The 24,678-nt window shown below is 33.3% G+C and overlaps 1 protein-coding gene across 7 annotated transcripts in view; it reads left to right on the top strand.

The window, feature by feature from the left end:
- Positions 1–24,678, top strand: part of SWT1 (SWT1, RNA endoribonuclease homolog) — a 128,211-nt gene that overhangs the window by 18,424 nt on the left and 85,109 nt on the right. For all 7 annotated transcript variants that reach the window (XR_003045104.1, XR_003045105.1, XR_003045106.1 and 4 more), the window contains exons 10-16: positions 4,804–4,897; positions 10,910–11,055; positions 12,534–12,694; positions 14,264–14,402; positions 17,499–17,647; positions 18,727–18,914; positions 20,931–21,062. Coding sequence is in view for 3 of the 7 variants with exons in the window: in XM_025043989.1 (XP_024899757.1) it covers positions 4,804–4,897; positions 10,910–11,055; positions 12,534–12,694; positions 14,264–14,402; positions 17,499–17,647; positions 18,727–18,914; positions 20,931–21,062 (1,009 nt within the window). In the remaining 4 variants the exon portion in view is untranslated. The remainder of the gene's footprint in view (positions 1–4,803; positions 4,898–10,909; positions 11,056–12,533; positions 12,695–14,263; positions 14,403–17,498; positions 17,648–18,726; positions 18,915–20,930; positions 21,063–24,678) is intronic.

Raw genomic sequence — 24,678 nt, 5'->3', positions numbered from 1 at the left:
AAGATATCTTTTTTATTTTTTAGGCTTTGATAGACTTGTGTTAATAATTCCCTGGGTTGTTGTGCAAGAGCTAGATCGTATGAAGGCAGGAAAACTACTAAAATATGCCCAGCAAAAAGCTATACTTGCAGTTCATTTCATCAATGAATGTCTCAAAAATCAAGATAGAAATCTATGGGGTCAATCAATACAACTTGCATCTCAAAAACTTTGTAAGTATCGTTCTTTCATGGTGCTTCCTGGTTAAGATTTGTTTGGGTGCCAACTCATTGGAGGGAAATGGTGCAAAACTTTAAAAACTTTATAACCGTTGGAAATGTGCATGACAAAGCATGGTGATGCTTTGTGGGATCCTTGATTTATTTTTCTGCTTCTCCTAGACCTTCTTAGGTTATGTCTCTATTTTACAGATAGTAACTATTATAGTTTGTGTGCACAGTAGTCTGTAATACAGTACTTTGGGTTCTTTTTTTTAAATACTGTTGCTGAGTGATGAGGCCCATAGTAATCTAGGTTTCTCATCTGTTACTGCACACAGTTTATATGATGTAGAGGCAGGTATTATTTTCCTCTAGTTTAATTTGTAATAAGAAAGTCTTTTTGTAATAAAAGTCTATAGATTTTCTCCCAATTTTTTTTTCCATATTAGTTTTTTTGTTGTTATTTTTAAATCATTCTAGTCTTAGAACCCAGGTATGCTCTTTATGTTTTACATGAATTTTTTGGGAAAAAAAAATCTGTGCTTAAAGCAACACCATTTCCTCTACAGTTTATACATCCATTTAGAGGATTTGTCTCATCTTTAAAAATTTGTTTCTTCCCAGCTCAGAATTATTTTTATATGTAGATGTACATTATTTTATATATCATGCATGGATTTCTGTTGTCCACGGTACCCATATTCACCATAAGATGTGAAAGAATTCATCCTAGATGAATCTGATAATGGTATTAATGCTGAGAAGAATATTAATGCATAGCTGGCTTCCACCATTCATTCATTCATTCATTCATTCCATTTACAAATATTAGCTCTTAGTATATTCTAGCTACAATACTTACACATTTTAAGTAAGAACTTTATGTGATATAAGATCTTTTAAAGGAAAACCACAAATAAATATAAGTGATTAGAGTTAAGAAAATGTTAAAATGTTTGAACATGGTATTAAATTAAACACCTTAGTCTTTTTTTTTTTTTTTTACTTCTGCAGAATTTCAAATGCAGACATAGAGAATAATATAATGAATCTCTATGTACCTATCACGCATTTTCAGTAATTATCCACATTTTGCCTTTCTTGTTTATTCTTTCATTTCCTTTTTTCCTTTTCTCCCAACTCCTGGAACTTCTGCAGTAGTTTGAAGAAAATCCTAGATACCATAATCTATTGTTTTTACCCATAAATATTTTGCTATGTGTTGCTAACAAATAAGACTTTTTTTAGACAACCACACAATTAACAAAAGTAAATCCTGATCTAAACCATTATTTCAGTAAAACCCAGTCCTTAATAAGAGGTGGGAATTTTGCTTACTCTTAATCTTTTTGTTCAGTTATGTATATAAATTATATTTTATTACATAATAATATAGACAATGATGGTAATAATGGATAACATATATATTGCCATTATTCTCCAGACCCTTTTCAAAGTGCCTTATAGCTGATCGTTCAAACCATATAGTACTGTGGAAGGTACTCAGCCACATTTAATCAATGAGGAAATTGAGACAGAGATTAAGTACTTGTCCTAGACCGAAATTCCTTCAGTAGACCGGCTGTGAAAATTATTTTAGAATAGATATTTTGGCCACATTTATTATTTATAGATATTTGGCCACATTATTTATAGCTTGTTATGTTTCTTTTTTTTTCCATTTTCATGCTTTTTTGATGTTTTGACTTCTGTCTATGCATCTTTGATGATTAAGGAGGATAAATCATAGTCATGGCCTCAGACTTCTGTATTGTTTCAATTTCTGGGTGTTTTCCGTGAAATCCGTATTTCACTTTGTTTGAATGGCATTATTATCTGATCTTAGTTTTGTAAATTATAAGATTGTAGATATAATAATAGATTATTTCTATAATAGTCTGTCAGGTAAGTCCTTTATGTGTTTCTCTTATCATTGCTTTTTTGTCAAACTGATCATATAAGACATCCTTTATATAAAATCCAATGTATTTAATAAATTTACTTTATTGATAGTTTTATCAGATTATCTGTGATAATGATTTTATGATATCCTTGAGAAATATCTTTAGTCATTTTTATCATAATAAAATTACATCTTAAATCTAATGATAAACTGAAATTCTTATGAAAAAACTTAATTCAGGATTATTGAGTAAAATTAAAGTACTCGTTTGGAGGAAGGCAAGATCAAAATGAACTTTTAATTTAGTTTACATCTGTCAAGTGCATTTACAGCCAACTCTAATAATTGCTCATTTTGCATGTATTCTTTTATATAATCATTGAGTATTACAACAATGTATTTTTATACGAGCATTTTTCCATTAAAAAAAAGTAAAATGTCACAAATTGAATACAGTTTGTCCATGTTAAATAGCCTTAGTTGCCTATAATTTTAGCCTTGTCCTTAACTCTTCAAAATTGTATATTTTTTTGATGTATTTATTGTGGTAAGAAGAGAATAGGACTTGAAATCTGATTTACCAGGTTTACAACCTGAGCTGGAGACAGTTGAAGGTTAGGAAACTGAGTAAATAAAGAGGGGAGACAACCTTCAACTCAAAAAATGGTTGTGAAGATTGGTTAACATATTAAAGTAGTTAATGGCTCATGGCCTGGCATAGGTGATAATTCTCGTGTGTCCTCGTTATATGAAAAGCTTATAGGTATTGATTAGAAGAACTAAATATCCCCTTCTCCTAAATGGACAAAGATTATTAATAGGTCATTCACAAAGGAAGAACTACGAGTCAGCCATTGGTACACTGCAAATATTTTCCTGCCTGTTTGCTGTTTTTAATATTGTTAATTTCTGATGTATAAAAATTTTTAGATTTTATCTTTTACTTTTCTCTTTGTTATTTCTTTCTATTGCTTCTAAATGTAGAAAGTTCCTTTCTCCCAACAGCTGCTAGGAATGCTTAACATCACTTCAGTGCTTTGGAAATATGAATGATTAATAACTTTTCAGGAGAGCAATTTATTATTGTGTATCAAGAAGCCTAAAGATATAATTCTCTTTTCAGAAATATATTCTAAAGAAATAATCAGAGATGCTCACAGCGATTTCTATAAATAATGCTCATCACAATATATGTACAGCAAACAATTTTAAACAATCTGACTGTCTAACAATTGGAGAAGTTACATCCAATGCTATAGCCATATATTTTATATAGCCATAATATATTTTAAAATATGTTAATGATATGTATTATTAAACAAAATTTATTGAATATTTCATGAATATTCCTGCAGTATTAGGTGTGTTTTCCAGCCCCACATATCCTGGAAAAAGCGGTAGGACATATTCTTGAACTTTGAAACATTTAGAGCAGTGAACTGTAACTTTTAAACTTCTTTTTGTCTGTTGAATTGAGTTGTTTAAAGGTAACTGATGAATTTGAGCTGCCTCTTTTGCATTATTGTGTATTTACTCTGTGAGCTAAAAAGAAAGAAAATTGGCTGCTGTGATATGTATCTGTCAGGCTCACTAGTTGTCTGATTAAAGAACTGAATTAAATATCCATCAGGCTCATTCATCGAGATCGGCTGAGTTCTGTCTAGACTTCTCTGTGAGACTGTGAGTTCCCACTTTGTCTTTGCATATCCAGTTACTTAGCGCAGTGACCTGGCACATATTAGGCCCTTTATAAATATTGATTTCAGGAATAAATGAGTTTTCTAATTTACATGTTTAGGGGTCTACTTAATATAGGCTAAAAGTTGAGGTGGGGGAGTTATAATCTGAGAACAAATTTAAAGCTCACTGGCCAGTATAGTTTGAATTTTAGTGTGTAAAGGACTTGCTGAGGGCCTGAATCTCTGCGCCCAGGCTCCAAAGATTGTTATACAGAAGTGGATCTGGAGTGCGGCCCTGCAATCTGTATTATTAACAAGGGCCCTGGGGAGTTCAGAGGCAGGTAGTATAAGGATCTAGGAGAAACACTGTCTTTGGTCCTATTTCTGCACATTGCATTATTTTCACAAAAACAAACTTTTACTATATGCATTAAGGCTTGGAGAATGGGAGAGGACACCCTGTCAGCCACTGATTAACATTTATTAGGGATTACTTCTTGTGTTCTCTGCCTAGGGCCCATATTACCCTCTCCTGTACATCTCTAAATTGTTATTGCTTTAGAGAGTAAGGAAAAACACACGTGAAAGTGTTCTGTTGCTGGTAGAAAGAACAGTTACTCATTACACACTGGTCTCAAGCTATGAATTCTGGTCAGCCACTTAGAGATTATTAGTAAATTATGATTTAATCTCTAAGTGGCTGACTTGAGACCAGAATTCATAGCTTTTGGTTTCTAGTCTAGCATTTAACCTACTGATCACATTTCTTTGAGTCTATTAATAGGCATATTCTATTTCGTTTTAGTAGTAAACTAACCATTTTGTCAAACTCAGAACTATATGCTACCTGTGTTCTAGATCTAGAATTTTCAAGGTATTGTTTTACTGTCTTGTCTTCCTTTTTTTATTTAAAAGGTTTTCTTTGATTTAGATGTTTTCGATATGTAAGTATGGTCTAGATTATTCATATGGTACCCAGATTTCTAGTGCTTATTGACAATTGCTTTTGCTAAATTTGCAGATGGATTTAGTGATGAGAACAATGATGATCGAGTATTAAAATGCTGTCTTCAGTACCAGGAATTATTCCCTTGTTCTCTTGTTATACTGTGCACGTGAGTTTCTTAGTCATTTTATTCTTTTTTAAAAAACAGCAGATTATGAATTTTTTAAAATCATACACTATCTGCCATACCAAACATCAAAAACATGTATACTTTTCTAAATCTGCCAGTAAGCATATTCGATTATATCTCACAATCTTTTTTATTTCCATTTTTATTGAAACATAATTGACATATAACATTATATTAGTTTCAGGTGTATAACATGATTTGATATTTGTTTATATTGTGAAATGATCACGATAAGTCTAGTAAACACATCAGTCACCATCTCTAGTTACAAAAAAATTTTTTTTCTTGCGTTGAGGACTTTTAAAATCTATTCTTTTAGCAATTCTCAAATTTTCAATATAGTATTATTAACTGTAGTCACCATGCTGTACTATCTCACATTTTTATAACGTGTAAGCTATAGAAAAATGAGATTCGAGTCTCAAGTAAATGAAGATTCATTTCAACTTAATTTATATGAGTCAGAAAACTTTTGCGAAAGCAGGGGAAAATCAATTCAATATCCCAGTAAACTAGTTCAGAAATATAAATCTGACATTTTTTGGTCCTGAGGCAAGAAGTTTGACTAATTAATTAATTAACTTGTGGGAAAAGGGCTGATGCTGCTGTAGCTGTGTCCTGGGTGCCTGTTGAGTGACTAGGTTGGAGTTCTAGATCTGCCACTTACCAGCTTTGTGACTTTGGAGTGCTTAACAGTTTCTTCAAGTGTAAAATATTGGGAGAATAATAATACCTGCCCTATGAGGTGATTGTATTTAATCAGGTAGTATGCAGGAAGGACTTAGTGTCTAGTACACAGTAGAATAGCATCAAGATACTTTTCCTCCGTTTCTCTCTTTCTCTTTCTTCCTTTCTTCTATTCCCAACTAATATTTTCCTACCTAAGTTCTAAAGGTGAAGGTACCACAATGCCAAGTGAGGCCCTATTCATCATGTGAGAAAAGGCTCTGGAGGAACCAAGAAGAGCAGTTTTAATTAGCAGTTTTAGTCTGAATTTTCTGACTAAAAATCACTGCAAAGCGGGGTTTTTACAGTTTCATGATCATGCGTAAATTCTCCGTGCAATGGAGTGGCTACAGAAACGAATGGCCCTAAGATTTTTCTTGTAAGGAGGTTGGTTAATTATTTTAGCTGTCTTCAAAGATATTATTCTTTTTGGTATTAAAGGAACTATTGGCCATTTTTATCTCTAGGTTTTAAATTGTTTTATGATTTATAACATATATTGGAGTTTGTTGAAGGCAGAATTAAAATTAGCAATGTGCTGATCATTTTAAATTTGAGATAAGCTAAGTTTGAGAGATAATTATATAACTTATATTTTTCGGTTCAACTTAGAATGAAAATTAAATTGGTGAGCCTTCATCAGTTGTAGTCATTGTTTTGCGGTAAGCAGAAGTAACATTTTTTTTAGTGAAATGAAAATTCATAGTCACACCTTACTTTTAATTCTGGGTATTGTCATTTTGTAGGTGGGTGTATTTTTTATTTTTATGTTTTTCCTATAAAGGGCAGTAATCATGCCTACTATATGAAGTCACACATTTCTTGTGAGGATACATTGGTAAATGGATGATAATGATGACATTAATTGGTAATGATATTAACAGGAAAACCTGTAACACTATGTACTATACATCCTTTTAGTGCTTTGCTTACATTAACAGCCCTAAGTATGGGCCAGCACCCCCAGTTAATATCTCCAGTCCATGTCTCTCTTCTAACTCCAGGGTAGTATGCTCATTTACTTATTCGATATTTCTACTTGGATGTCTCATAGACATCTGCCACTGCTCCCTCCAAAAATGACCTCTTGATCTTTCCTCCTAAATTGTTCTCCATCTGAATGAAAAGTGCCAGCTTCTGCTCATTTGCTAGAAACCTAGAAACCTAAGAGTCATTTTTGATACTTGCCTTTCATTTCCCTTATAATCTATATCTAGTCAATTAGCGGGTACTGTATTCTTTTTTTTTTTATCATCCCTGCCACAATTCTGTGTCAAGTCATGTTATTTTTCCTCTTTTCTACCTTTTATCCTCTAAGACTAACACACTCTCTACTTCCACACTTGCCCTCTTTCATTTATTTTAATTTTTAAAAAGATTCATTATGGAGAATTTCAATAGTATTCAAAGTTAAGAAGAATTAATAAACTAAGTAGCCAGCTACAACAATTATCAAAATTCTGCCATTCTTTAGCTATACTTTAATCCACTCCCTTCCTCCTATATGATTATTTTATACAGTTCTTTGTATTTTGAGGGAAAAATACACACGTCTTAACTATATAGTATTGACAGTGCATTCACTCGTGTAGCTCACATCCCTCTCGATATGAAGAACACTCCATTAGCCCACAGATACTCTTAGGCCTTTTTGTGCTTTTTTCCTAGTTTCTTAGGGTAAAAGCTTAGATCATTTATTTGAGACTGCTATAAATTTCCCTTTAAGTACCACTTTAATTGCATCCCACACATTTCGATGTATTTCTATTTTCATTCAATTCAGTATTCTTGGTAATTTTCCTTGTGACCTCCTTTTTGATCCACAGATTTATTTAGACGTTTGTTCCTAAATTCCAAATATTAGAAATTTTTCCAATTATCTTTCTGTTATTGATTTGTAAAGTTTAATTCTGTTATGACTTGAGAACATAATTCATATCACTTCTTTTACGTTTGTTAAAGTTTGTTTTATGGATAGAGATATGATCTACCTTGGTGAATGTTTTATGTGCACTTAAAAAGAATGTATATTCTGCTCTTGTGGGTAGAGTATTCTATAAATTTCAATTAGGTCATGGTTGATAGTGTTTTTCAGGTCTTCTGTAACCTTACTGATTACCTGTCTGCTTATTCTGTGATTCCCGAGAGGAGAACTGAAATCTTTAACTATAATTGTGGATTTGTCTGTCTCTTTCAGTTCTCTTTGTTTCACTTTGTGTGTCCTAAAGCTCTATGGCAAGATGCATACACATTTAGGACTGTTTAGGATTGTCTTATTCGAGAATTAACCCCTCTCTCATTGTATAATGTTTCTCTGTGTCCCTGTTAATATTCATGGTTCTAAAGTCTCTTTTGTTAAGCATTAACATTTTTCCAGTTTTTTGGGGAGTGGTATTTATGTGGTGTATCTTTTTCCATCCATTTACTTTTAACCTATCTGTGTCTATATTATTTTGTGGGTAACATGTAGTTGGTACTTTCTTTTTTTGTCTTTTAATTGATAAGTTTATGCTAGTCACATTTAATTGGTTGGATCAAAATCTACCATTTCGCTAATTATTTTCTTTTTATTTTATCCATTCTTTTTTCCTTTATATTTTTGGGTTAATTGTATACTTTTTATGGTACTATTTTATCTCCATTATTGACTTATTTAAACCTTTTTGAAAAACTTTTTTAATGGTTGCCCTAGTGTTTACAGTATAGATCTTTACTTGATCAAAGTTTACCTTCAAATAATATTACATTGCTTCACATGTAGTGTAAGGATCTTAACAACAGATTATTCCTGGTTTCTTCCTCCCATTCTTTGTGCTGTTGTCTTAGATTTTTAACATTATGTGAATGATAAACACATAATACTTTGCTGTTACTTTTGCTTCACTCGTTTACTGTTCAGAACAATTCAGAGTGAGGAAAAAAAGTGAATATTTTAATCTTGCATTCCATTTTGAGCACTCTTCATTTCTTTTTATAGATCCAAGTTTCTGTCTGGTGTCGTATTCCTTCTGCCTAAACAACTTTCTTTGACATGTGTAAGTCTCTTGGCAATGAATTTTCTGATTTTGTTTGTCTTCTTATTTTTGAAAGATATTGTCACTGGGTATACAGTTTTGGGTTGACTTTTTATTCTCCGATATAATAAGATGTCACTCCATTTTCTTCTAGTTTATATGGTTTCTGATGAGAAGTCTGCTGTAAATGTTATCTTTATTCCTCTGTAAGTAATGTGTCTTTTTTTTCCTCTCATTGCTTTCCAGATTTGTCTTTTGCCTTTTTAGCAGTTTGTTTTAGCATTTTTTAACAGATATGCCCAGGCATTCGTGTGTGTGTGAGAGGGTGGGAGCAGGGTAGGGGAGAGCAAATTATCTTACTTGGTGTTCTCTGAGCTTCTTAGATCTATGATTTGTTGTCTGTCTTTAGTTTTCGAAAATTCTCAGCCATTATTTCTTCAAATATTTCTTCTTCCCTGTTCCCTGTTTTCTCCTTGTAATATTATAGAATTACATTGTAGTAGCCAGCCTCCAAGATGACCCCAATGGTTTCTGCCTCCCAGTATTAAGGCCCTTGTGTGGTCCCCTCCTGCGTTCTACCAGGGTTGGTTGTCTGTGTTATAAATAGCATGCATCAGAAGTGATGGAATGCCATTTCTGAGATTAGGTTATAAAAGACTGGGCCTTCTTTCCTGGGCACTTTCTTGCTTCCCCCTCTGTTTTGGATTGCTTGTTCTGGGGAAGCAAGTTGCCATGCTGTAAGCAGTCCTGTGGAGAGGCCCACATGGTGAGCAACTAAAGCCTCCAGCCAAGAACCAGTGAGGGGCTAAGGCCTGCCAACAATCTCATGAATGAGTGCCATTTAAACCTTGAGATGGCTGCAACCCTACACAACAACATGCTCCAAACTTATGAGAGACCCTGAGCCAGAACCATTCATTCCAGCTGCTCCCAGATGCCTGATTCGTAGGAACTATGTGAAATAACAAATGTTTGTGTTGAGCTGCTAAGTTTTGGGATAGTTTGTTACACAGCAATGTATGACTAATACATATGCATATGTTAGACTATTTCATATTGTCCCACAGCTCTTGGATTTTTTTAAACTGTATTCTCTTTTAGTTTCAATTTGGGTAATTTCTTTTGACCTATCTTCAAGTTTTTTGTTTCTTTCCTCACCTCTATCTAGTCTACTGAGGAGCTCGTTGAAGGTTCTTTTTATTTCTATTGCCGTTTTTTTATTTCTACTACTTCCATTTGATTCTTATAATTTTCATCTGTGCTGAAACTTCCCATCTGATTATGCATACTATTTATCTTTTCCTGTCAGATAGCGTCAACCTCTGTGTCATTGCTGAGTCTGGTTCTGTGGATAGCTTCGTCTCTTGGCTGTGTGTTGTTTTTTTCTGGGCAGAATTCATATGCAGATTTTAGGACTCATGTATTCTGATTTCCTTCATTCTTCAGTATCCATCTTAACTTTCTACCTGCTCTGGCCAGCCCTGAATATTGTCTTCTGACATTTCAAGCCATTAAGGCTGTGGCTTTTTGTCTTAAGACATTGTTGAATTGGGGAACACCTTCAGACAAAAAGATAGACTTGTAGCTCTCACCAGTATAGTTTTTAAGTCTTGAGGGTAGTCTCCCTGCCAACTTCTGCCTACATTTTATTGCTTTCTAGTGTCTTCAAATAGTTTTTGTTGTTGTTGTTTTTTTTGTTTGTTTGTTTTTTGGTTCAGATCTCTCTATTCTTATCTGTAAGAGGGTTGGTTTGACCAAGGTACTCTGCCAGTAACAAAAACTAAAAGCCTGCTGGACTCGAGAACAATAATAAACACAGATCTGATTGTATTACTGCCCCATCGAAGTCCTTAAATGTCTTTCCATTTATTAATGTCCTTGTCTTTCTCTGTAGCCATGTAAATTGGTCCCAAGCACTATGCTAATCATACTGATTTCTTTCAGCAAATAGCAAATTAACACCATTTGTCTTATACTCACTTTGAGTAAGTTTGTAATTGCCTGCTCTGTGTAAATAATTTCTCTTACTGTGGCTCTCTCTGTGTATTTCTGTTTGGATGTTATTATTCTCAAAAGCTCATATGACGTGGCTCTCTTGTTAATCCTTATAACTTCTCTATTTTAAAAAATTGTTCTCTTTTGTTTGTACATGCTGAGAATCTCAAATCTCTGATTAGATTCCATGTTTTGAGTTGCCATGTGATTTATCTCATAAGAAATAAAATGTTTTTTCCTTCTAACTCAACCTTAGGGATGACAGAAATTTAAGAAACAAAGGCTTAATAAGTAGTGTGAAGTCGCTCAGTAAAGAAGAATTGAGTGCAGAGTTCTTAAACTTATCTCTGAACACAGAAACATATCACCAGCCTTGTATATCTAAGCAGCAATTGAAAGCAGGTAGTATTTTTACTTTGAATAATTAGAAATGTATTTTACTTTATATTCGAACATTATTGATAACAATTGGAATTTATAGCAGATTTTTATCTTGTACATTTAAAATAATGTTGTTTGGAATGTTCGTTCTCACATAATTGGACATTTAAAATGGCATTGTCCGGAATATTTGCTTGCATGCAAATGCTAGAAATAAATGAATATTATAATGGTAATCCAAAAGAAATCATAATTAATAGTATTACTTTCTACATACACTTTTATAAATTAATATGAAGTTTTGTTTGTACACTCAACATACATTTTACATTTTGGCTACAGAAAATATTCATTCTAAATGGAAATTTTTAGTTTCATTGTAAAATTAGCTTCATGTTCATAATTTTCTGTTAATACTGTAAAAACCCAATAATAGAAAAACTTGAAAGACTCTAGCTGTAGTTTTTTTTCTAATTTCTAGTTTTTTTTCTAATTTTAAACTAATAGTTAAGAAAACTAAAGGTTTTATTTTTTTCTAACCAGAATTACCTCTTTTTCCACCAGAATAATCTGTTCTATAGCTTGATAGTTGATGGAATGTTATATCAAATCTGACATAATTTAAAAACACATACCACCTTTTCCCTCTGTGGGGAAAGTAATTATTTAAGTTTCTGTATCGTATGTACTTTTATATATAATAGTATAAGAATTCCTGTATACACATGGTACTTATTTGACCATTTTCGTAATAAAATTTCTTTAGTCATAATATTCAAAATGGCATTTAGAAGGAGTAACAAAATATTCTAATTTATCTTATTTTAAGGGTAGCATGCTTTTACTTTGCCCATTATATTACTGTCAATTTAAAACCTTAGTTTGTATTTATAGAGATAAGCCACTTAATATTTTGAATTTCTCTATAAAGAAATTGTAGTTGTTTCCAGGTATCAAAATAGTAATGGTAATGAAATAATATCAGTTAAAATAATAAAAATTCATTTTTAAAATGGAGGGCATAAAGGTAGTTAAGTCAGAGATTTTGGTCCTTTCAAAAAAAATTATTGATGTGAGCTATAATTGGAAGAATATGCTATTTTTGGAAGAAAACACATTTAGATCCATAGTTCTTGGTTTTCTAATGTAAATAGATTCAAAGCATTTTTTTGATTTTTTGTTTTTTTGGGAGTAAAATTAAAATAATAGTTAAAACCACGCATTTCTTAAATTTTTATTTTAATGAAAATATGCAGTTGTCTTTCATCAAAAAGCTAAAGAATTTGCTCATGTAATGTGTTTATATTGCATCTAAAACAATTATACTAGAGATACATGTTTCTAAATACTGTTTTTAAAATAAAGTACTGGTTTGTTGTTTAGGTAACTCAAATACTAATTATATACATAAAATGTTTATTATTTATGGCCAAATACTAATTATATGTGTAAAATATTTACTATTAGTGTCCTAAATAAAGTTTGCAACTGTTTTAAAGAAACACCTTTGGAAGAGAGCAATGAGGAAGAATCTCCAGATTCTGGTCTACCCATTCTACTTGAAAGCATAGTATCTGATCTTGAAAAATCTCTTGGAACAGCTCTATCTTCAATATTAGAAACAGAAATGAAACTTGCTTTTGGAAACCTCTGGGTGGAGGTGATTATTTAAACTCTTATTAGTTGAAAAGTTCTTTTATTGCTAATGACTGGTTACCTTATTTTAAGAAATATAGCTTATATAAAATATGTAAGCTTCATTGTAATAATGTTTCACATTATACTTTTTTCTTGAAGTTTTCGAAATAAAATTTTGAAAATTAAATGATGGATATTTCCTAAAGATTAGAACTATATTTCATTATTTTTTTCAGTGAACCAATATTTATTCAGTTATTTTTTTGCAGTGAACCAATATTTATTGTGCATATATTATGTGTCAGAGACTTTGCCCCCAGGAGCTTAAATTGAATTCAGAAAAACTTCTTTCATATTAGTTTGAGTCAAAATGTCTATTATAGGGAATTGTCCTACAATACGAATTCAAAAAAAGAAAGGTATGTTTTGGCTTATGTCATAAATATGAGAATCAATATAACATTAATTCTGTTAGTAAGATATTTTGAATTTTCTTTAGATTCACATCTTTTCTGCAATTAGTAAAACACCGTATTCAGCAATAGTGGCCTTTTCAGTTTCATGTCTGTTTGCTGTTCACACTTATAGCTAGGAGAAACATTAATTGCCATCAGTTGTAGATTGTGTCTATTCCAGAAATTCAGTGAGATTCTGATACCTGCCAATATATTGTGTTTGCTACTTGATTATATTATCAAGTGTTGAACCAAGATGATGAAGAATAATTAGAAGATTCTAGGAGGGCTGACTTAAATCGGATATTACATAATAGAGTCTAGAACAGTGATTTGATATGAATGAAACAGAAAAGGACATGCTGACATCTTGTAGTACTAAATGATCGATCTTTATAAACATGTCTTTGTAAGAGTATAGCAAGTGTCAATTATAATTGACAGCTTTTTTTCTGTATCAATTTTTCACCAGTTACATGAAATAATTAGATTAATTTCCTCATATAAATGAGTGTCGAAAAGTAGATTGCTGATCTTTGCTAATTAAAACTGTGCTTCTTCTAATTAGAATTATGCTTGCTTTTTGCACATATTGTTTCTGAAACTACATAAGGATTAATACTAATATGAATTTTACAAAAGCAATTTGCAATGAAATTAGCATTTTAAGATTATGATTGGCTTTTAATAAAACATCTTTTAGTTTAAAAAGAATTCAACTAGCTATATTTTGCCGAGAAATATATGTAGGGACTCCTAAATAGGAACAGTTGACCTTTCAACAACATGGGAGTTTGGAGTGCCAACCACCCATGCAATTGAAAATTCGTGTATGACTTTGACTTCCCAAAAAGTTAACTGCTAATGGCCTACTGTCGACTAGAAGCCTTACTGATACCATAAACAGTCATGTATTATATACTGTATTCTTATAATAAAGTAAGCTGGAGAAATGCTAAGACAACCATAAGGAAAATGCATTTATAGCATTACTGTGCATATTTATTAGAAAAAATTTGCCTATAACTGGACCTACACAGTTCAAACCCATATTATTCAGGAGTCAACTGTACTTTTTAATAATAGTAATAATAAATAAATCAATAGATGCTAATTTTTTTCTAAATACTTTTTAGATGCTGTACTTGAAACCACCATGGACTCTAATGCATTTATTACAGTGCTTTAGAAAACATTGGTTGGCTGTATTTGGATTAGTTATGGAAAAGAATTTGCTTTTAACCATTGAGAGCTTATATGAAAATCTCTCTAAAGGTATGAATCTTTTATTTTGTTTTTAGCAGTGTTGTATTAAAGTCAGACTAACAGATATATTCCATGTAATGTGAAGATAAATTAATTCAATAATTTGTTAATTAGTTCTTAATCATTTATACTTCTCATTTCCAGAGGGAATTTGTGATAGCTGGCTGAATGGATGCAGTTCATAGGGCTTGTGACTATTGGTATTGTTGATGTTCCTGGATGTTGTGAATATATAATTTTTAATAATGTTTGAAAACATTTAAAATCAGATTTGATCTTCAGGTATGCAAATAGAATTATTTAGATTTTTTCATTTCTTGCTATATTTAACACAAATTTTGACCACTTTTCATCTACTGATTTTAAAGTGTAGTATAACAAGGTTTCTAGCTAAAATATATGGATAAGGAGTAGGAAACCTTTGGCTTTGATGCATAGTGAATTTTAAAACCAGAAGAGACTACAGTTAGCCACTTGATTGGAAGTGTTTAAACTGTATTGTACAGAACCTCAGGCTTCCGAAGTGCCCCTAGAGCTGCCACACTTAGAGGTAGAAAGGTCTATGGGAGCCTGGTGGGCCTTTGGCCTTCAACCTCAACTTTAGCCAACCAGCTTTCTTTTATCTATTTCTATATGGAGATTCCATGTAGGATTTGAAAAAAAAAAAAAAAAAAAAACTTTCTCTGCTAAGAAGAAAAAGATGTGAAAAGCACTGATCTGATGTTATTAAAGTCCATGTTTTGTGATGAAGGAAATGAGCCCAGATAGCGGCGAGTGTCTAAAATCTAAACAGCTAGATTTGTCTTGCTATCTGTGCCTTTTAAAAAGCAAAGTAAAACAGAAGGAATTTAAAGTGCCTCGTCAGTGTCTCATGACCTGTACAAGGTATATGTTGCAAGAATATCTATTTTTCAGAGTTACCATTTTTAAAAGAAATATAATTTCCAGGGGTTATCTTTAACCATAGATTATTTGTTGGGGATATTATTATATAAGGGACGTTTAACAGTATATTGGACATGTCTTCAAAGCAGTTTTACAAGATATATAGAAACACTTTATATATCTTACCAGGGGCATAATTTAGTTGGTTCTAACAAAAGGCAAAATCTTGATCTTGAACAAGATTTAGTTTAAAAAACAGCATATCTAGTTGCCATCTTCCATTTGTCTGTTCTTTTCAGGGGTGGGCAGTGTTTTGCTCTTTGCAGTTTAGATGTGGTTAGTGGGCAGCAGCTCTGATTGGCAGTAAGGAAAGGATTGAAGAGATGTGACTGTTCCTTGTGCTAAAGGATTGAAAAGATGTGACTGTTCCTTTTTCGGAATCATTGTGTGCATAATTTATTGATCCTTAGTCTAGAAGAATCTGATGCCTAATATTTACTGACTTGTGATGAATATTAAAAGAATTATAAAAGTGCCTTCTGCTCTAAAATAATTTTGATTAGAAGAATCAGTTTGTGACTTGTTTACTATCTTTAATAGTATCCTCAGCTGTTGAATTATACGTGTGTTTATCTTCAGTATACCAAACATATACCCTTAGAATAATTCATAGAAAATTGTGTGGAAAATGTCTAGTTGCTTTTTCTGACTTTGATATCCATATTAACTTTAGTCTAAATAATTATCATTCTTACATAAGCATTAAACTATTTCAATCATGTAGATGTCGTTTTATGTTTTGTCTAGGTGCTGAATTTATCACTGTTATTTCCCTTTTGCCCATAGTCTTCATAAAGAATTTCTGTAAGACCGAAATAAAATGATTAATTCAAGGATATAACCTTGCTAGATATAGACTACTTTGAAGAAGCACACTTAAAAAAAGTCATGCCCAATTTCTCCTCCTCAAGAGATTTTCTAGGTTCATCAGATCTAAATTCTGTCTCAATTGTAGCATCTCTCTCATCTCTCTTTTCCCATAGGAATTTAAACTAGTCATCAATTTTAAAAATAACTAAAAGCGTTTTGTAAAGAAATATACTGTTCGTTTGTTTGATGAAGGGGAAGCCAGAAGCTTGCCTGTAACCATCACATTAGATTAGAATTTCTAATATTGTTTAATTATTAAAATCTTTTATTTTCATTTAACCTTTCATTAGTTCACAAGCAGATGCTCGTTGTGTAAGTGATACAGGGGAACTCTTTATTTTTTTAACTCACAGAGCCAGTGAAAAATCATGCTGGTGTTTCAGAGAAACTGAACATTAAAAAAAAAATAACATATTATAGCATGGTTATTGTAAATGCCTTTGAAAATTGTTACGCAGCATTCTATCTTAATAATGGAAAGATTTTTTTTTTTATTCTGAGTTTTAGTGACTTTAGAAAGTTACATAACTTCATTGTTCCTAACTTTTAAATTTGTTGAAATTATTGTTATCATCTCTCCTAATTAGTTTGAAAATTTAACGCAAGTCATTTTAGTTCCTTGAGAGCAAATCATTATACCTTTAAATTATTGCTTTAAATTAACTCACTGCTAATTTACAGTGGAAGAAATTTTGCAAGCTTCTCTTGCCTATAGCTTACTGTTACTTAACAAATAATAAGAATTATTTATTTTCTGCTAAAGCTGTATTGAGCACAGAAAACACATTGTTTTCAGCAAATTCAGTATTGCATTTCATGTGATAGAATTCGAAGGTGAATCACTGCGTAACAACCGAGGTGATGATGAGTGGTCCCACGTAGGACTTACGTGCTCACACCAAAATGTGACTTGTCTGATGCCTCCACAGTAACCTGAATGTGAAGCAACCTCAGTTTCGAAATTCTGTAGTGTAACTCATTTGTTGGGTGATCATAACTCTTTTCTGAAGAGTATAGTGTTCATTCATTTTTACTTCAAAGTTGACCATGTTGAGGGGACTCCGGGAATCTGAGTACGGAATACCAGAATCAACTCCAAGTCCTTTGTCGATAACTAAGTTTGTCAGTTGTTGCTTTTAACACTATAGAGGTAAATTAGGAGTGGTGTGTAGGTGTAAATGTGTACTCTTCTTAAATTTCATAATTAATAATAGATCGGTTTTCCAAAGACATTTTTGTGTTGTATGCTCGTTCTTACATATTTTTTCCTTTTTAATTTTCTTTTACCAGCTAACAATGAAGTGGATTTTACAACCGTGAAATTCCTGCTTCAGGATTCTCAGAGTCTGTTACATGCTTTCAGTACAAGGTCAAATTATGATGGTATTCTTCCACAGGCCTTCGCTCAAGTAAACAAGCTACTCCAAACATTTACAGAGGTAAGATACCTTTGGAATGCCACTTTGATTAGCTAATCACTTGCGTTCTAAAATGAATCTAGCAGACAACAGTAGGTAGAGGATATTTTAATTCTAACTTATTCTAAAATATTAAGGCATTAGGTAATATATTAAGTGAAATGAAAATTGAGTAAACAATTCTTATTACAAGTTCTAAAACACAGATCCTCTGGTGGAAGCAGTATCACAACAGTTGTCGGGATTTTATGTGATTTCATTTCTTGGATGGAAGAGAACTATGCACCATTGTCGGAATACTCATTTTCCAGCTCCCTAGACCCATGAACCACAACATAGATCAAAATACTTTGGAAATTTTTTTTTAAACATGCATGTGCCAAGGCCATCTCAGACCTTAGGGATCAAATATCTGGTAGTGGTGCCCAGTAATATGGTTCTTGTTTTACTTTTTATTTTGAAATAATGTCAAACTTACAGAAAGGTTGCAAGAGTAGTACAAGGAATTCCCATATATATCCTTTATCCAGATTCCCCAGTGTTAACATTTTAATCACATTTGCTTTATTGTTTTCCCTGTCTACCTACCTACCTGTCTATGTACTTACCTGTCCACATTTTTTTCTGAACTCTTTGAGAAAATGTTGCAGATACGATGCTCTTTTACCTCTAAATACTTCCATATATATTTCCTAAAGTATATTTATGTAGCTAGTATAATTAATCAGGAAATTAATATTGATATAATACAATGATAAAGTGCTTGGAGGCTTGGATATACCTATTTATTATTGTATTCTAGGTGTCCTCTCTAGTTCAAAACCTTATGTGTACAAGAGTTCAAACAGTATTGAATTGATATTTGCATTTCAGCTAAGAAAGTTCACGATGATAAATAGAAAATATTGTTTGATATAAATGGAAAAGGAAATTTTTTTTAGCTCTGATACTTTTCTGGGAATATTCTGTACATAATCAAAGACAAAGAACGGTGAGCACTTTTTAGAAAGCTAGAACTTTTGTAAGTACAATTTGGATTTTTTTTCCTCTCATGTCTAGTCAAGGACTAGCTGCATTTTATGTAATTCTTATTTCCCCAGGTCAAGGCAAAACTTAATCGGAACCCTTCTGAAAATGCAGCGTGTAAAAAGCAAGAAGATACCTCTCCAATGAAGTCTAATGACCAAGAAATCACCACTTTCTCAAGTGCCCATCTTCCCCCACCCAACAGGCATCAAGAAATCTGGTCTATCCTGGAGAATGTTTGGATTACAATATATCAGAACAGGTACTACATTCTAAGAATTTTTGAATTTTAGGGTTTTCCATCGTTACTGTTATTCATTGCACCATGGGTACTTGGATTGTGATTTTAATGTACTAGATTATCTTATTGAAAACTTTCTGTCAAATTGGGACCTTAGAAACAGTGATGCTTAAATAGGGGTACACATCAGAATTACCTGGAGTGTCTTAAAAATATATATGCCTGGGCTGTATTCACAGAAATTCTCATTCAGTAGGACTGAGGTGAAGCTTAGATAGTACATTAAACAAAATCTCTCTGGGTGATTCAGCTATGAAACCCTGATGAGAAACATGCCTATATATGTCAAAACCAAAGAACAGTCACCTAGGTGGCCTCAACAAATTAGCAGGATACAAAGCATTAATGAAATTTAAAATGATTTAAGGAAAGGTAAGTCTGGATTAGGGAAAATTCATGTGAGATTTTTTAAAAAGGAAGATACTTTTATTTAAAAGGAAGAAACACTTTATTACTTTCATACACATCACAAGTACTGTAGTCTTGGTAAAATGAAAAGATAGAGATCATTTGTGAGCAGTTCTTTAAATAGGCTTCTGTTAAAACAACTTTTAAAGCAACTGATTTTAAACTAGGCCAACACTTCCTTCCATACTTTTACCCCAAACCCATAATTTTTATATAAGTAATTCGCCAACGATACTATACACTTCATAGTATGGTTTTGGTGGAAGGGCCCAGAGTGACTATTGTTTTGGATTAAGATCATCTATCTATTCTAGATAGATGTTCACAAGAGCAGCAAAGTAATATTAGCTCTCTATTTAAACATCTATTCTCAGTCAGTCATCTATTACAACACTAGATTTGGGGCCTATTTTTAGTCCTTGGCTATAATTAAAAATTTTTTTCAAAACCATTTATAGTCTTCCACACTAAAGAAATATCTATACTTGACTTGTGTGCTAAAGAAAACAATATTTTAAAAATTGTCTTTTCATATAAAAGATAGATTTTGTTCATTGGTTTGTCTGATCTTAACATAAGTTTAATATTTTGACTAATCAGATATTCTGTTTAGTTGAAAGTTACCCTATGTACCAGGCAGAGATTATCACTTTCAAAGTAAAATAGATTAAAACCATATCTGAGATGTTTTAATCTTCCTTTCATTTAGAAAACATTTGAGTACTTTATGTACCTTAGAGCTGACTTGTAATATACATACGTTTATGTCGGATGTTATTGAGTTCTGGGTAATTTCTGGATAGTAGACTACATTACAGCGTTTCAGTGAGTGACAAACACTTATATTGCTTTATCAGTATATAGTTATTAAAGCCTACTTCACTGTCTCTCATGCCTGGTTGTGCACCTGAGTCACTGTAAAACTTCTCACGTATTTGTGCTTGAACCTTCCATGTGGAGAGGCTCATTTGAAGGTCTGGTAGGCCCTGTGCAGTTATTCACCTGAAACTCCTAGACTCACAGCGGTCCCCAACCTGTTTGGCACCAGCGACTGGTGCTCCCATGAGAATCTAATGCCTGATGATCTGAGGATTGGAAGACTTCAGAAAGTTGGAGGACTCATATTTTCCGATTTCGAAATGTGCTACAAATTTTCCAGAATTCAAAACAATGTGCTACTGGCATAAATATAGACACATAAATCAGTGGAATAGAATTGAAAATACAGAGGTAAACTCATATATCTACAGTTGATTTCAACAAGGATGCCAAGACCTTTTAAGAATGGTCCCTTTTATAAATAATGCTGGGACAACTCAGTAGCTACACACGGAAGAATGAAGTTGGACCCTGGCCTCATACTACATACAGAAAAGAACTCAGAATGGACAGATGACCTAAATGTAAAACTATAAAACTCCTAGGAGGAAACAATTTAAACAGATTAGCATTATGAGAGATGAGCTACAGATATGAGTTGACTTATTTTATATGTTAGAAATGGAAAACTTGAATTACAGTAAATATGCATGTGGACCTAAAAGTATCTCTTCTTTTTCTCTATTTCAGCACAGATGTGTTTCAGAGATTGGGTTCAAATTCAGCTCTGACTTCTTCAAAAATAGCTTCATTTGAAGAAGCATTTATATATCTTCAGAAGTTGATGGCAGCTGTGAAGGATATTCTTGAAGGAATTCAAAGGTATACATGAATTAATTTTAAAGTTTTATTTATTACTTTTTTCTTCTAGGCTTATCAGATTTGTCAGAGTTGCTGTGAGTCTTCCAGCAGATTTCCTAAACTAATAGCCTTTAGATTTAACTCTTCTTCCTGCCTTGCAAAGAATCCCTGTTTCTGGTTTGGACCACAAGAATGTTCTGCTTTTTCCTTTCTAGAAAAAAAATATACCAGATTGTAAGCTTCATAAGAAACTTTATTTATTTTTTTATTGTGTAGCTATAGCTTCTAGAACAGTGCCTAGCATATAATGGGTACTCAATAATTACTTGTTGAATAAATACATGTTAATATTTATTAACATTATAATTACTTGTTGAATATTTACTTGTTGAATAAATACATGTTAATATTTATTAACATTATAAGTTCCTCCAATGCAGTCTCACAGTTTTATAAACTGAAAAAGTTAGAGAAGCAACAACAGTCTTATGATGTTTTATGACTTATTCATAGGTGATTATTTCAAATATTCGTGAAGCATATAGGAAACATAGTGCCAGAAAGCTATAGAATGGACCATAGCTTCTTTATAGCATGAAGTCAGATGTTTTCTTTGTGGCACTAAAGGAGAATATTTGACACTTCTTTTTCTACAGATAGTAGAGATTTCAGTCTGTACTCAGTTCCTTGGTAAATGTTTATTGAGCGCCAGCTATGCTTGACATCGTGCTGGGCTCTGGGGAATCAAAGATAAATAAGATGCAACTTGTGATTCCAAAGAGCTTGTAGAAATAATGCAAACGGTCACATTAAAACAGATAATTGCAATAGAGAGTTGTTAATATTTTAACAAAGACATGTGCACTGGAGGGAGAAAGGGTTTGGCAGAAGATGAGGCTGGATGGAAGTTGGAGGGGAAGGTCTTGTAGGTCACTCAGAGTTTCCACTTTATCCTATAGGCTGGTATTTCACATGTTAGCAACTGTTTATCATGTGCCTTGATGAAAGTGTTTCTGGTCCAAAAAGGTTTGGAAATACTACATATTATACTACCCTCTTAGAAAATCACTGTGTATCTATTAATATATTAATGAGTTTTATAAGCCTTTGCTGTAGAGCACCCTTTTTAATTTTAGGAGCTTTACACAAATTGATGCTTGGGTCCCCTACCCAAGATATTCCAATGTCATTGGTCTGAGGGTATGTCTGACTCTCAGGAGTTTTAAAATTTCTCAAGGTGTTGCTAATGTGTAGACAGGGCTGAGAACCACTAGCCAGTGTGCTTATCTACTGGTTCTCAAAGTATGGTCACAGAACCAGCATCATCATCATCACGTGGAACTTGTTAAAAATATAATTCTCAAACCTTGTCATAGCTCCCGAATCAGAAACTTGTGGGTGAGACCCAGCGGTCTGTGTCCTCCAGTGGGTTCTGTGTACTCAGAGGCTGAGCATCACTGGCCCAAGCCCTGCCCTGGTGGCCGATTATAATCATATGGGAACTTTAAAAAAAAGAACAGTGTCCAGATCCTACCCTAAACCAGTTAAATCTGAATCTCTGTGACTGGGACCCGAGTATAAGCATGTTTATAGACTCCCTGGGTGATTCTCATGGGGAGCCGAGATGGAGAAGGTATTGCACTTACTGCCTACAGAGCTGTACCGAAAGAAAGAAATACTTGGATTTTAAGGCTAATAAAACTTTTCATTCTTTCCTTTAAGGACACATACTCCAGGAATAAGAAAATGTTAGTAGCTCTGCTACTTTTAAGATGTAACCTAGGGTAAATTGTCTTGAGCCCGAGTCTTCATCTATAAAACAGGCATGATGATGCCTTCCCAGAGCTTTGCACGGTTATCATCCTTCAAAAGTCAGGTGTTGGTATAACTGACGAAACCAGTGATTCTCCACTTATTTGTTGGGGAACTTGTTAAAAATACAGATTTCTAGATCTTACCGCAGAATTATTGAAATCACAATATCTATATAGATAGTTTGTAAAGGAGGGAAGTTGTGTTTTTAATACGGTTTCCAGGGGATTTGTGTGCAGGTCGTGAGGGACCACACTTGAATTAATCCAACCTCTTGTGGTAAATATTAGAACTTCTTGAGCTACCAGTAGAGGGCATTATAAGTAAAAACGTTTGCTCCTTTCAGCACTCATTAATCAACAGGAAACTACTATAATTGCAAATCCCACTCCCTCACACACACCTTTAAACAATAGGCATTTAAATCCAAATGTAATAAGAGTTAATAATTATATTATTTTGTCAAGTTTATATGTGGTCTTAAAATTGTTAAAGAGTCACGTTAAATCAAAGTAAGTTCTGTTAAAAAAATTTTGGCTAACTTATGTTTAAACATTGAAAAATACACTCAACTTTGTAGTGAATGCAAATTCGTTAGCATTTTTTGGTGTTAAAATGGAATAGTTTTATTTGGTTTTCAGATACATTTTCAGTGAGTTATATATCAACTCTATTTCTTTTTATCATAGCAAATCGTGTATGGTGTTACATTGATGACCTATTAACCAGGTCTTTCAATTAAAGAAGGCAATGAAAATGTATTTGTTAATCTAAGAGCTTGGACTTCTAGTTCCATATTTATCCCATTTACCACGTGACTCTATCCTAGCAAAAGTGAAATACTCAGACTTTTTGCAGGATTACTAGATATTGGCTCTGAGTTAATGCAGATCTCTGGGGACCTAAAATTCCACTGTAGTTGGGGAAATGGTCGGAAAGGCAGATCTACCTTGATTAATAAACAGTGACTGCTGGTTTGTTTGGAAACTTGGAAACAGGATTGGAGAACTGGTGACAGGAAAGTCAGGAGAAGGGCGTGTGGACGGTCATCTTGTAATGGGCGCAGAGAATGCGGGTGTTTGTGTCCCGTGTGAGCACTCATCAAAGGCTACCCACTGGAGCGGAGACTCAGAATCAGAGGGACAAGGCCAGCTGTCCCGAGGAGGTCAGTCAGCCTCTTTCCCCAGCCACCCCAGTGTTTGGTTAGGGACAGTGACAGCCTGGATAACGTGAGACTTCCCCTCATGAAGGCTGCTCTGGCTGCTACCACTGCTGAGAGCCTAAACTGCCAACAGCAGAGGCAAATGTTAAGCATTCAATAAAGCATCATTTCCTTGAGGACCAGTAAGCCACTTAGCAGAGTGCTTCAGACCCCTTCTGTTATGGAGGGGACAGTGATTATCCTCACCGGAATAGACACTGGGGTGACCTGTAAAAGACTTATTTGCCATATCAGCTGCAACCTGTGAAGTCAGAGTGCTGGCCTAAATAATGCTGTCCATGGTGCTGTTTCTCCGTTAGAATATGTAAATGCAGAAACCATGGAAGGTATCTCAAACAGAAAATGTAATATACACTGTACATACTTACTTTCAGTGCTGTTGATAGGACAGGAGGAGCAAAAAAGAAGGTTTTTGATGCATTTTGAAACTTTCTGTGTCTTGGTGCCCCCTGTACTGTAGGAGCACAGCACGTGATTACTACGATTATTTTTAAAAAGTCAAGTTCCTCCAGATTGCTTGGAAATAGTTGTAAACACTTAAGAGAGGTAGATGTGCTTTTATGACCTATTTCATGGTTAGAGTAGAGGCATTCTTCAGTGTGT

The sequence above is a fragment of the Pteropus alecto genome, unplaced genomic scaffold (genome assembly GCF_000325575.1).
Source record: "Pteropus alecto unplaced genomic scaffold, ASM32557v1 scaffold101, whole genome shotgun sequence".
In the NCBI taxonomy this organism is placed as follows: domain Eukaryota; kingdom Metazoa; phylum Chordata; class Mammalia; order Chiroptera; family Pteropodidae; genus Pteropus; species Pteropus alecto.
The sequence above is the reverse complement of the archived record's forward strand: the minus strand, read 5'-3'. Positions and strand labels throughout refer to the sequence as shown.